Source organism: Channa argus, chromosome 14 (assembly GCF_033026475.1).
Source record: "Channa argus isolate prfri chromosome 14, Channa argus male v1.0, whole genome shotgun sequence".
NCBI lineage: Eukaryota > Metazoa > Chordata > Actinopteri > Anabantiformes > Channidae > Channa > Channa argus.
This window is the reverse complement of record NC_090210.1, coordinates 9,523,085-9,535,994: the sequence shown is the minus strand read 5'-3', so window position 1 is coordinate 9,535,994 and position 12,910 is coordinate 9,523,085. Positions and strand designations below refer to the sequence as shown.

The 12,910-nt window shown below is 37.3% G+C and overlaps 2 protein-coding genes across 6 annotated transcripts; both read left to right on the top strand.

Annotated features, from left to right (window-relative positions):
• Window positions 1-296: 296 nt before the first annotated feature.
• Window positions 297-1,971, top strand: dynlt5 (dynein light chain Tctex-type family member 5). 3 transcript variants are annotated; one of them, XM_067528987.1, is made up of 5 exons: window positions 297-369; window positions 524-654; window positions 911-1,002; window positions 1,314-1,438; window positions 1,535-1,970. In XM_067528987.1, exons 2-5 carry the CDS (start codon window positions 548-550, stop codon window positions 1,736-1,738), a joined length of 528 nt encoding a protein of 175 aa, XP_067385088.1. In that variant the 5' UTR covers window positions 297-369; window positions 524-547; the 3' UTR covers window positions 1,739-1,970. The 3 variants fall into 3 exon arrangements, with proteins under 3 accessions (XP_067385088.1, XP_067385089.1, XP_067385091.1); XM_067528988.1 differs by having other exon boundaries at window positions 299-365; window positions 1,535-1,971; XM_067528990.1 differs by lacking the exon at window positions 297-369 and having other exon boundaries at window positions 376-654; window positions 1,535-1,971.
• A 1,543-nt stretch (window positions 1,972-3,514) lies between these two features.
• On the top strand, window positions 3,515-12,851 carry mier1b (mesoderm induction early response 1b, transcriptional regulator). 3 transcript variants are annotated; one of them, XM_067528978.1, is made up of 13 exons: window positions 3,515-3,589; window positions 4,372-4,396; window positions 5,893-6,041; window positions 6,149-6,334; window positions 7,418-7,547; window positions 7,654-7,721; window positions 8,363-8,435; window positions 8,589-8,740; window positions 9,073-9,154; window positions 9,249-9,343; window positions 9,695-9,822; window positions 10,471-10,598; window positions 11,047-12,851. In XM_067528978.1, the coding sequence occupies exons 1-13, from the start codon at window positions 3,581-3,583 to the stop codon at window positions 11,361-11,363; spliced, it is 1,542 nt and encodes a 513-aa protein (XP_067385079.1). In that variant the 5' UTR covers window positions 3,515-3,580; the 3' UTR covers window positions 11,364-12,851. The 3 variants fall into 3 exon arrangements, with proteins under 3 accessions (XP_067385079.1, XP_067385080.1, XP_067385082.1); XM_067528979.1 differs by lacking the exon at window positions 3,515-3,589 and having other exon boundaries at window positions 7,418-7,502; XM_067528981.1 differs by lacking the exon at window positions 3,515-3,589 and having other exon boundaries at window positions 9,776-9,822.
• The last annotated feature ends 59 nt before the right edge of the window (window positions 12,852-12,910 follow it).

Genomic DNA, 12,910 nt, shown 5'->3' with positions numbered 1-12,910 from the left:
TTTAAAGTAAAGTGGGAACTGGCCTGAAAAACGTACCTTACATCTGTAAGGACCATTTACCTACTACCGCATGTACCCGTGGGATTAATAAATAATAATTAAAAAAATAGAAATATATGCCATAGCATAGTTTTGTCCTACTTTCATAAAGGACACGTCCTAAAATCACAATCCATTAGCAATTTAGACCTCTAACCTCCATATAATGGCAAACGGCTCTTTCCTGAATTCACGTTGCAGCTTTGCAGCAGCTAAGTTCTCACGAGGCTTGAGTCCTTACCCTGAGGTTTGTGGTTGCCATGACGACATCAAGCGCCGTGGAGCTAACTAACTAATTTGTTTTGCCTCGTTTAAAGAGTCCCGAAGTTGGTAAAAATGTTTTTAATTTTCTTAAATAATACTTCCAAGTGACCCGGTTTAACAAAAGATATCATCTAACACTAAAGCATTGTACAGTTAATGTCAGCAGTGGATTTAGTAGTTAACGTTTGTTAGCGAAGTCTTTTTTTATTTTAACGTAAAGGTTCTCCTGAGGGGGGAAGCTGTCATGTCTGATCTGCTTAAAGACAAATTCCAAAGAAAAGAGAGGAGGATAAGCAAGGTGCCTTCAGAAGGAGGCCATGGAGCCAGAGGCAAAGAAACAAGGACCAAGGAGTGAGTTGTCTATGCAGATAAAACACATTCCACGTTTCATCATTCGTCTTTATGAATAATACTTGACAAGCATATTTTGCCACGGATATGTAAAAAACCAGTCCAAATATCACATGATTTGTTGAAAAGTTTTAGACAGATGTTTAAAAATATTATTTATTTGTAAGTCAATCAAAAAAAGCGTAAGCTACAACAGTCATTTTTTCCGTATTCCTTTCTGTCTCTTCTGCATTTGTGTCCTGATCGTGTCTTTCAGCTCTATAAGTACTGTGTCATGCATAGATGAACTAGTGCAACAAGATGACAATGCTCGCATGGCTGTAACAATGGAGAATACCTACCAGCTAGGTGAGACACAATTATACACAACAGCATCATTATCCTCATCTACTTTAGTAACAGTTTAACACAACACCAGTTCGTATTAGATTCTTTTATCATGAATTGTATCAAATATATTAGATTTGAGCCATAATTTGAATATATATATTTCAAGTAGAACATGTTGGCATTTCAGCTTCGCTTGAGTAATGACATTTTTCGAGCAAAGGTTTTGGTATAAAATACCAAACCTTAACTTCTATGGTTAATGAAAGCAATTACTTAAGCAATTTTATTCCCTTATGGCATTGTGTTTTGTTTTTGTTTTTGTACCACAGGACCCTACAAACGTTTCCCTGTCCTTGCTGTCACAGATATACTGAAGGATGTACTTACCACTTACCTCCAACAAGAAAAATATGAAGTTGAGTGGTCACAAAAAATGACAAAAACATTAAGTGAGGTAAATTGAAATCAAATGCTCATTTGTTGAACACTTTCCAAAAGTCTTTAAAATTATGCTTTTATCACAGTCAATTCTTCGGATTTAACCTCACAGGTAATAAGAGCTCGTGTGAAGGACCTTATGATTCCCAGATATAAGATAGTCGTCCTGGTCCACATCGGCCAGCTCACTGGACAGAGCATGCAAATCAGCAGCCGCTGTCTATGGGATGCATCTAATGATACTTTTGCATCGTACTCCTTCAAGAACAGCTCTCTGTTTGGTTTGGCAACTGTCTTTGCTGTATACTTCGAGTGAATCATAGACATTTCATGTAATCTGATGATTACACATAAGGCATTTTAGCTTAGAATTTTTTAGTTATAAATAAATTGCTGCTGTGTAAAAACATTTCATACATTGTTCATTTTACCAAGCATAAAATGATAAAACATTACAAAGAATTTGTAACCAAAATTCATGGTGTTTTTATTTATGCTCAAATGGAAAATGAAATTACATCAGCCTGACAATTCTGATGATTATTTCTCAAACTAATGAAGGATAGGACCTTCTTGGGATGTTTCCCTCTAGCAAATCATAAGCAGGTCACTCCGTCGACATCCTATTTGACAGCACACTTTTATTAAGACCTGGTCTTGATCACGCAAATGACGATTCACGGCTGACATCTCTGTCGTCTTTTGGAGGTTTGGCTTCTTGCCTGTGAAGAGATAACAAGCTTTAGTCTAGAGTTATGGTATTTACACCACAGTTACTAAAACAAATGCAAGACAGTATGTACTGACCATCTGGCAAATTATCCTCTTCCATCAGTCTTCTCCACCTGGATCCTCCACAAGTATACACCAGCGCCCGCATAAATGCCCGGCCACACAACTTTAGTGTGTCTGTGTTATCCTGTGTCTGAACCTCTGTCATACACAATGCACAGAGCAGCACTGCAAGCAAGACTAGGGATCTCATGGAGATGCAAAATGTTGTGATAGTGCACAGAGATACAAATATCCTCTTCTTAATCCTCAGAAAACATCTGTGCTGATCAGCCCTTTTATGTTGAATCCTTAGTGATGTCACACACTGTTCCAGGTAAGGAAATGGTCTGTGTTATCTTGGGTAACTATCATGTGCTTTTAACAACGGATGTCACCAAGGCCATTTTGGATATGTGTGGGAATCCAGGCCACAGTGTTAATCACTGATTGACTACATTTTCGTAAATGTTAAAGAGAAAGAATTGTTCCTTTATGTCCACATTTTATTGCCATGGATTTAGCAAAGTGTTTCTTAATGGTACACTTCAGATATCCCTACAGCGACGAACTGAGGAGATGGCTTTCTACATAGCAACATAATGGATTGGTTGGGCACTATCATGAACATAAATCAGTAATTCTGAGAAAAGATGACTGCATTAACCGGCAAACTGTGACATGGAATAGAGTTGACCTCAAAATAGTCATTACTGCCCACGTCTAAATATAACCGGTAGGGCTAAAAACCTAAACCAAAATTATAGTTTCTATTATAGCAGGGTGATCAGTTAAGCTAGTGGATGGATGGATGCAAAGATAATTTGTGTTTTTATACTGTATCTTAAAAAAATGTTGTACATGCTGCCATAAAAGACTAAGATCTGGTCTTGTACTGTATCACTTCAGATATATCAGAATCTGACTGTTCTCCCACAGTAACTTCTCTATTTTTTTCACATTCTAGAATAATTTATTCTTTATCTCTCAGGTTCTAAAACCTCACATGTAGACTATTCCAGTAAACGTTATCTAAACACCAAGTCATTCAAAGATGAGGCACCTGTGTTTAATTAAAACCTGTAAACAGGTCCCATTTTAACCTCAATCTGTGAGATAAAACACAGGAACAACAAAATTGTTAAAAAGATAAAACACGTTTAGTCAATGCGAAGAACTATTATAGTTTGTACTAGAATGAATTCCAAACACAGCATTAGAGTAGAGTTACTATATAGAAACGAGGCTTCCTATTTCTTACTGAATATCCTCGATTTAAATCTCGCCGCTCCGTTGAAAAGTAGTGGTCTCCATACTGCAGGTGGGCGGGGTTGCTACATCCGGGAACTATTGCTGACCCCTGACGTGACCCTGCAGGATTGCAAACATGGCGGAGGTAAGAAAGCGAAATAAATAATTCTTAAAGATAAAATTTTACTGGAGCAGAATTGGTTCATTTGTATGTATTCTGTATGTGTGTATTGTAGGTTTGGTACACAAAATTAACAATCAGATTTTTGCAATGCTAAACAATAGCCATATTCCGTCACAAACATGTTTAGTAAAGTTCGGATTTAGCTAGGTTAGCTGCACTAGCCCTGACGGACGATAGCTGCGGCGTTAGCGATGCTACTTTGCGGGTTCGTTTGAGAATACTTAACTGGCCAAATTAAAGTTTTTAATTAGATATGGAGCGCTGACTCTGTGGCTAGAGATATTTTGGTTCTTGTTGATTATTTGCAGGGGCTTTATCCCAAGCCTAACTTGGGCGCCTTAGCTAAACGTATAAAGAAGAATTAGCTTACAACTTGTATTGTAAGTTAGCCAGTGGAGTAAACTAACATAGGCAGCACTCGCGTGTTCCAGAAAAATGTGATATCGAGTGCAAGCGGTAAGGTCCACTATTCCACGGTGTTCACATTACTTAGCGGCGATCAACGTCTTGCTGCAGGAAGTGGCGAAAGCCCTCTTTGTTTCTTTTTTTAATGTTGATCCGCAGTCAGGACTTGGAGCACAAGGTCGGGCGCGCTTTTTCTGAATTCCAATCTATATCCCCTCTTCAATAGCAGCTTGTCTTGTAATGCGCAGCGGAGATCCGCTTCTATAAGTACAACCATTGATATGTTTGTCTGAACATGTTCTCAAACTTTATTTATGTGTCTTTTTTCCGTTTTCTAGCCCTCCCTCGGGAATTCGAGCCCAGGTACATAAAAAGTATTTTTTGATGTTTTTTGGGTCCATGGCATATGTTTGAAATTAGTTGTCCGTGGTTTATGGTGTGTGTATATGTATGTATATATATATATATATATATATATATATATATATATATATATATATATATATATATATATATATATATATATATATATATATATATAAACAAATTGTTAAACATATTTTTGATATTGATTATTTTAAATGTTAAAATAACAAAAATTTGGATAGGATTGAGTATAAGATAATTGTGAGTCCATATGTATACTGTCAGAGATGATAAAATTTGTGGGAAATGCAGTTTAGCCACGAGTGACTGCTTTATGTAATAACTGAGCCAGGCAAAGAAAGTGTCAGAAGAAGTACAGAATTTTGTGCAGAAATGAGGATGCATAATTTTATTTGTGACACTATGATGTAATCCCAGTGTTCTGTAACAGTCTTATCAATTGTATGATGTGTGATAACCACAAAAAAATCTCATTAAAAAGTGTAGAAAAGTAAATAACAAAGTATCTTGAAGTAAATATATGTATGGGGCAATTTTCTTCCCATGCATTTTCAGAAACAGAACAACCAGCCAACTAAAATAACCACACAAAACCTGAATCACCTTCACAAAAAGTGAAACTTGATTGGAGAACTAGACAGCTAAATACCAACCAAGGCGAGAACACAATTTAAAGTGAATGTTAGCCTATTGTCTATTAAGTTTGCTAGCTTTGCTGAACCTTTGTGGACATGTGTATTATCAAATACTAAAACCTCACTAACACAACCACATCAACACCAAGATAACCCATCAATGTGAAACCTAGCAAGTCTAGCAAGCCAGCTAACAAGATAGTAGTCCAGCAGCAACAACACCAGAACTGCACATGTTCTGCATCCTTATATCTTTTAGTTCCCAAAAGCAAGCCATTGAGTAACAGTCTGATCTTTTGTTGTCTTTTGCCACTTTCTTTTTTCGCACCCCTGCTTATTCGACTTCTTGCCACATCTGCATTGAGCCATTCTAAGAAAACCCATGAATATATTACAAGAATAACAAGCTTTGTGGTGAGGTAAAGTCTTATGCAACTGTGGGATAGAATTTCAAAGTGGCATAGTGGAGTGGCTGGCGTAGATAGGAGGGATGTCATTTGCCTTGGTACAAGTCGGTGTACCATCAAGACAATTTTGAACTGCAAAAGTTTCTATATTGGGGCTTAAAAGGTTTTTCAATATTGCTTGTCAGGTTGCTGGATTTGCCAAAGCACAAATTGCTAATTTGATTAGTTTACCTTTGTTGAATCTTGATTTATTTTTAAATGTCATAAATTATATAGAGGTTGCAAATCGAAAAATTCAAAACTGGAATAGAATATATTCTGCATGAATTGAGGTGTAAAGGTAGGTAATATCTGTGATATTCTTGAACAGTAACAAGCATGGATTTATTAATAATTTCCATGAGTAAATGCTTTACTGACTTTTTTCTAGGAGGTTCAGCAGGTTCCGATGACCATGACTTTGACCCATCAGCAGATATGCTTGTTCATGATTTCGACGATGAACGTACCCTGGAGGAAGAGGAAATGTTGGAGGCAGCAGATGAGACCAATGCCAATGAGATTGAAGATCTTGCACGGGTGAATTTCTGGCTTTGAGAACACATTTGGTTTTACTAGCCCTGCAGAGTAGTGCATTCTCCCGCTTTTATTTATTTGAGAAAGCAGTGCCACTTTTTCAATAACAGGAAGGGGAGATGCCCATTCATGAGCTGCTGAGTCTGTATGGTTATGGGGGTGGTTCACCAGCCGATGAGGATGAAGAGGAGGAGGAGGAACCTGAGGAAGAAGAGGATGATGAGGAAGAGGATGATGAAGAGGACCTTGACAATGATGAAAGTAGCAGAAGCACTGGCGAGTTGAAAAGAAATGAGGTGATGATGATATTGTTTTGAATTTCTTGATACTTCTTTGTCCATAGATATGCTAATGCTAACATGTCATTTTATAGAATAAAGTATATGCTGCTTAGCTGTAAGATTATTTTAGCTTGTTTGTTCGCAATTAATAAGACAGTGTGTGTTGTTGCTGCTTGCACAGTTTTGATGAATACCATCGTTTCCATATACTAATATATATTTTGTTGTGTTGACTGTTCTATGTAAATTCATCAACATTTGTAATAGTGATGTCCTAACATCAATACAAAGTATCAGCTCAGATGTTCCCTCATGTGTAGCTTCTCTGATAACGCTTACACATAAATGTTTAATATTTCTGAGTGATATCTGCGACAACCAAGGGAGATCTTCACCTTTAGCTGAAGTTTGCTTCATTTTAGTTATTTTACCTCCATTTCCATGTAGACTCAACCATGTATATGCATAACTAGGTTTATAATCAGCTTTCTACAACAGCACATGCACATAACAGCATATATGACAAAAGGCTCCAGACAGGGCAAGTAGAAAAGTGAAGGGCTAAATATAAGGAGTGATCAGTTACAGAGCGATGCCGTCTTAAAGTTTGACTAAAAATTAAACTGAATAAAAAATATCCAGGAAGAACGCGACTTATTTAGACAGTTTGTGTGGTGTATCAGCTTTATGGTTCTCCCCTCCTTTTTCGGCTGTCCCCTGTGCTGTGTCTCTGCACCAACACAAACTCTGTGCAGTTAAAATCTTTGAGGCATAATTTAAAAATATGCATGTATATGTGTACTTCCAGCAACATGGTTTCTTGCGTGTATATAAACTTGTGGCTGATTACCCCGAAAAAGCTGGTTTTATTGTGATTTAGTCTTCAGGTGTGTCCTTACCTTTTAGTCTTATTGCCGTTTGAACCAGCAGTGCCTGTTTAATGTCTCATCATCTGAACTGGGCTGTGGATTGACAAGGATATTATTGTCTTGGTGTAGGCCAGTACTGAAATAAAGGTACTTGTACTCATTCTCGGGAAAATTGGTGTCAGGACATCCCTAATCTGTAACCTTTGTGACTTTTTGTTGGTATTTTTAGGGGGACGGTATAAAGAATTCATCAGGGCAGAATGACGAAGTCCAGGAAACCTCTGAGGGTCGCACACGCTCAGTCAGGTCTCTTGGTACAGCAGAACTTATTCATCCCCAGAAATTAATATATTTTGAAAGTATGTGCCATTCAATTATCTTTGCTTTTGTTGCATCTTTGTTGCAAATTTTGTGTTGATGTCTCTAAAGATTAGTTGGTTAAATATATATCACATTGTGTCTCAGGTAATAATTATGCTGAGGAGGAGTCAGATGAAGATGAAGACTATGTTCCATCTGAAGACTGGAAAAAGGTACGTAACAACTTCATTCATTTGCTTGTCAGACACTTGTGTTGTCAGATCACGCTGCAGATATTTGTCTGAACTAGGAAATTATGGTTTGCAAACTGCTTAGTCATTCTGATCAGTCAAAGCAATAAATTCATCTGTTGGTTTTAATGTGGTGGTGGGCACGATAATGTTGGATCTCCAGCCATCACAATACACAGTGCATCGCAGCTGTGTTATGTGTATGTATAGGGTTGTGTAGCTGTTGACCTGCTGTACACCACAATATTAATGTTGTGACTGATGGGTGTATATAAGCCTTTTCAATTTATAAAATGTCATTTTCAGGTTTGTTTAGAAACGACTAGTAGAGTTGACTGTCATGGTGGATTTTTGGCTTGAGAATATGTCAAAATACTGTGCCAACTGCAAGAATACTATACTGAACTTTTTAATTAGAGAAGAGATATTCTAAGTCAATAATTAGATTTACAGTGCAGGTGGGTTCACAAAAATGTGTTCTGAACAATTGCGCAGTTTTTATAGTAAATACAATTTATTGTAGTCAAATCCTTTTTATAGGGCACTGATAGTTTTACATCTATACTAAATGTAATTGTCTGCCAGTCTTCACCAAATCTAAAGTGTGCGTCTCCTTCCATCAGGAGATTATGGTGGGCTCCATGTATCAAGCAGAAACCCCTGTTGGTCTGTGTAAATATAAAGATAATGAAAAAGGTGAGGGGACTGGCAAGTTTGTCTTTCACTTAATATAATTTGAACCTTATTTTTTGTGAGTTACCCAAAGATACAAAGTTCATTAAGTAAAGTACACATAGGTGACACAAGAATAACTTGTTACTTCCTGTTCTTTATGAATTTGTACTGCAGTTTATGAAAATGATGACCAGTTATTGTGGAATCCAGAGTGTCTTCCTGAAGGCAAAGTAGTAGAGTTCTTGACAGAAGCATCAAGGCGGACGGGAGATGAGAAGGGAGTAGATGCAATACCAGAGGGATCTCATATCAAAGATAATGAACAGGTGAGGAAAAATAACTGTAGAGTCTTTAACATGTTGAAGGATAGCTCTGACAACTTTCTGTATTTTCTCTTTATTTTCATGAAATTCAATAAAAATAATAAAATGAAGAGTGAATTGACCATGACAAGTATTTCTTACATAGCCAAAACCTTATTTAGTTTATTCCTGATTGCCATAGTTATTTTTAAAAAACTACCAAACACACATCCGTGAGGGACAGTTGCACTGAGTGACATATTTATTTGTTATATTGAAAACTGATGCTCCTGTTTGTTTTGAATTTAAAACTTTCCATGTGGCTAATATGATTATGCGTAATTGTTTCCCTGCAGGCATTGTATGAACTTGTAAAATGTGACTTTGATACGGAAGAAGCTTTAAGAAGACTTAGGTTCAATGTAAAAGCAGCCAGAGGTAAGTTGGCTTTTGCTAAAATCCCCTTTCCATTTTTATCTTTAAGAGGCTCTAAATACAGATGCAACACTAATTATCAACTTCTCTATAACAGAGGAACTATCTGTCTGGACTGAAGAGGAATGTAGAAACTTTGAACAAGGATTAAAAGCTTATGGGAAAGACTTTCATTTAATACAGGCCAATAAGGTAAGAGTGCCATTTAAGATGAATATGTCACAACCATACTACATTGATAACATTTCATTTTCAGATTTTATTGATAATGTGAACATTATTTTCATTTTAAAAATTATATGAATGCGTTTCCTGTATTGTGGCTTGTATATATGCTAAAGGCTGCAATGTGCTCCGTTTCAACCTAGCTGTATTTTTACGACAAATCAAATACAGTATTTATTATTTTAGTTACAGTAAATCCAATGATTTGTCAAAGTCGCAGACAATTATTTTTTTTGTCTCATATTTGTAATTGTACCTACGGTGCCTTTCCAGACGATAATAACTGTCATTTCATGTCTGCTGAATTAAATCTTTCAGGTGAGAACTAGGTCTGTAGGAGAATGTGTGGCCTTTTATTACATGTGGAAGAAGTCTGAGCGTTATGATTTCTTTGCACAGCAAACCAGACTTGGGAAAAGGAAATACAACCTTCACCCTGGTGTCACGTGAGTTTTATTTTTTTGTACATATAGTTGTGAAAGGTGTTGCTAGTATATAAACTGCAAATTTTTAATGGAAGAAATAGTATGCTTTTTTTTGTTTGTTTTATTTGTGGGTAATATTTTAAATGAAGTTATGTTAAAGCTGGAAAAAACATTTTCCTAAAATGTGTCCTTTTCTTGCTGTGGAAATCCATGGGTAGCTCTTACCTGATTAACTGGCAGTTTGTGCCCAATTGTGACTAATCTGATAAAACTTAAAGTGCAGAGACATGCTTCAGTTTGCGCAGTTTTAATCCATTCAGTTTGTTATTTTGTACCATTCTTAATAATTGTAATTCAATAATGAGTAATAAGTAAAAGATTGTACAGTGTACCAGGCAGTGGAAGAACATAGCAGAGGAAGGGCGGGAGGGTTAGGCCGAGCAGAGCTCGGCTTTCTTGGCCTGTTAGACAAAAGAGGATGTGGCGGCTGCTACAGTGCTGCACTTTTTTTTTTGACTACATGAAATGAGGCGTGTATAAAACAGTGTAATTTAGTATAGATTCAGACTATAACTACAATCTACTTGCAACCAGTGGTTATAAAATACACCAGACCACATATACTTTGAGATTGTGTGTAATGGGCCCTGTGCTGCTGTGTGTAATCAGGGACTACATGGACAGATTACTGGATGAGACAGAGAGTGCAACGTCCAGCAGAGCTGCGTCACCTCCGCCCACCACCTCCAGCAGCAGCACCAGTCACTCTGAGAAGGAGGACAGCAGCAGTCAGAATGGTGATCTAATAAATATCAATTATGCTTACAAGTAAAACTATAATAATAATTATACATATTTGTTTTGTTTTTTTTAAAGCTACAAAAAAGACAGTTTATGTGATAATTAGTGCAGTGCACAAAAATACGGTAACACTCCTTTTTTTTGTCATTTGCCACTACTGGTATCTATAACCAATTTAGGTTTTCCCACTAATTTTAAAATATCTCTTTTCTTTCTTCCACAACTATCTAGTAGTAAAACTGAACAGACTTTAATATGTGGCGCTCACAACATTAACAATTAACTCGGGAATTCAGCAACAGAGTCTCTTTCATTTAGCTGTGAATTTGTTAGTGGGTACCGAGCATTATCAGCACATTTGTGTTGGCTATTTATTTGTACTGAAATCTGCAACTTCTACAAATAAAACCACTTAACTGCGCCCTTTTTTGTTTTTGTGGACAGGTATTGCGAGCCACAATATGAGCCAATCAGTGGATGGTGCTCAGTTGCCCCAAGCAAACCAAGTCAAACCCGAGTCAATTCAGTCTAATGGTCCCTCGCATCCACTAGTAGAAGTTCCTCCTCCCATTTCAGACAACTCCAATGGCTGCAGCCAACCCACTGCACCCAGCCATGACAGAAATGGTTCTCTTGAGCCTCCACCACTCCACAGAGACATGGCAGCGATGGCACATGAAAGACTAGCAAAGAGGTGCAGGACGGAGGCAGATTCTTTGGGCCAAAGCGAGGTGGAACCATCCAGAACACAGGAGAACTGAAGATTCCTGTGCTTGGTGCAGTTGATATATAGATGCTAATTTGGGGTGGGAACGATTGTCCCTCCTTCACCCATTAGCGGGTAGAGTTTGGGGGGGGGGGGGTGATCCCTACTTCTCATGCTAGTGCGGCATCTCCTAAGAGCAAAGACTCACTCTAAAGTAAGTTCAAAGGTCACTGAAAATCACACCTTGAAGAACACAGCCAACCAAACTGCAGCTGGTCGTCCAGGAGGGGCAGTGGCTTTCCCAGCTTCATGCCCCTCCATTCCATCCATGTATTGACTGCCTGCAAAGCTCATCCCAAAGTACCACAGCTCCATCGTGTCCCATGAAAGATCTTCTACCCATTGTCTTTTTTTTCACTTTTTGGAGACATTTTTCCAAGATTTTTCTTTTTCTATTTGTACTAAAAGAATAAATCACCTGTGATATTTTTTTACACAAAGAGATATTTATATTTTTTAACAGAAAATCTAAGGTGGCTTATTATTACTGTTTGAGCTATTTGATGAAACAGGATGTTTTAAACGGTCATGTGCTCACATTTTCAATAAGGACGGAGACAAAGTAGGCAGACACACAAAGAGTAGGATGGCGTTGTCAGCGGCTCACTTTAGTTGCACTTTGATTGTACGTTTCACATCTTTACTGATAAGAAAACCCAGCAGATTTGCATTTTTACTCCTTTTCTCCTGAACCTGCTCTGGCCTTGATCACGGCGTTGTTTTGTTATGATAAATAAACCCTTGGGTTAGTACCTTGAAGGTTTGTTTTGTGTAAAGCAGCTGGCATCAGTGATGTCCTGTATTATAACTCACCATGTAGAAGATTGCTGTATTTTCGGATTTTCATAGTCAGTGCTTTGCTTGACGCTTTCTTTTTACTAGACAGAATGTCCATGGTTTTTAATGTAAAGTTTGTATAGATTTCTTACCTTGAGAAGTTGGTAATTTTTTTAATAACTCTCTTCATCTCTGTATCTTTTGGTCTTCCTTGTAGGCTGTGCTGTTTGTTGAGAAACCTTTCACCTATGTTGCTCTGGGGTGGATGTAATAAAATGAGTAGCCATTCCTCTTCTGCTCTCTATTTGGCAGCACTTCCCATTCCTGTGTGGCCCTGCACAGTCCAAAATGTTTGTAGCAAAGAGCCTTTTTTGGACCCAAAATTGTTAATTGCACTGCTTATCTAGGTTTTAGAAACTGTTTAATCAAAGTGCTTAATTTCACCAACATTTAGCATCTGTTCTCAGTAAGTGGCTCTCTCTAACAGTGAATCAGACCAGGGAGGTGACTAGAAAGACCTTAACTTGTTTTGGTACAGTAACTGTTGAACTTAATGCTTACGTGTTTTACTTTGTACTCTTACTTTCATAAATTAAGAAAGGTTTGTCTCAAATCTTAGTCTATATAATTGTTTTTTTTTTCTTTTGACAATGTCTTTTTTTCTTCGTAAATGAAAACATTAATAAACATGAAGTGTATTCCGAGATTGGCTATGAATGGAACAACATTGGCTATATTTAATACATGTATTAATGAAGTTGATAT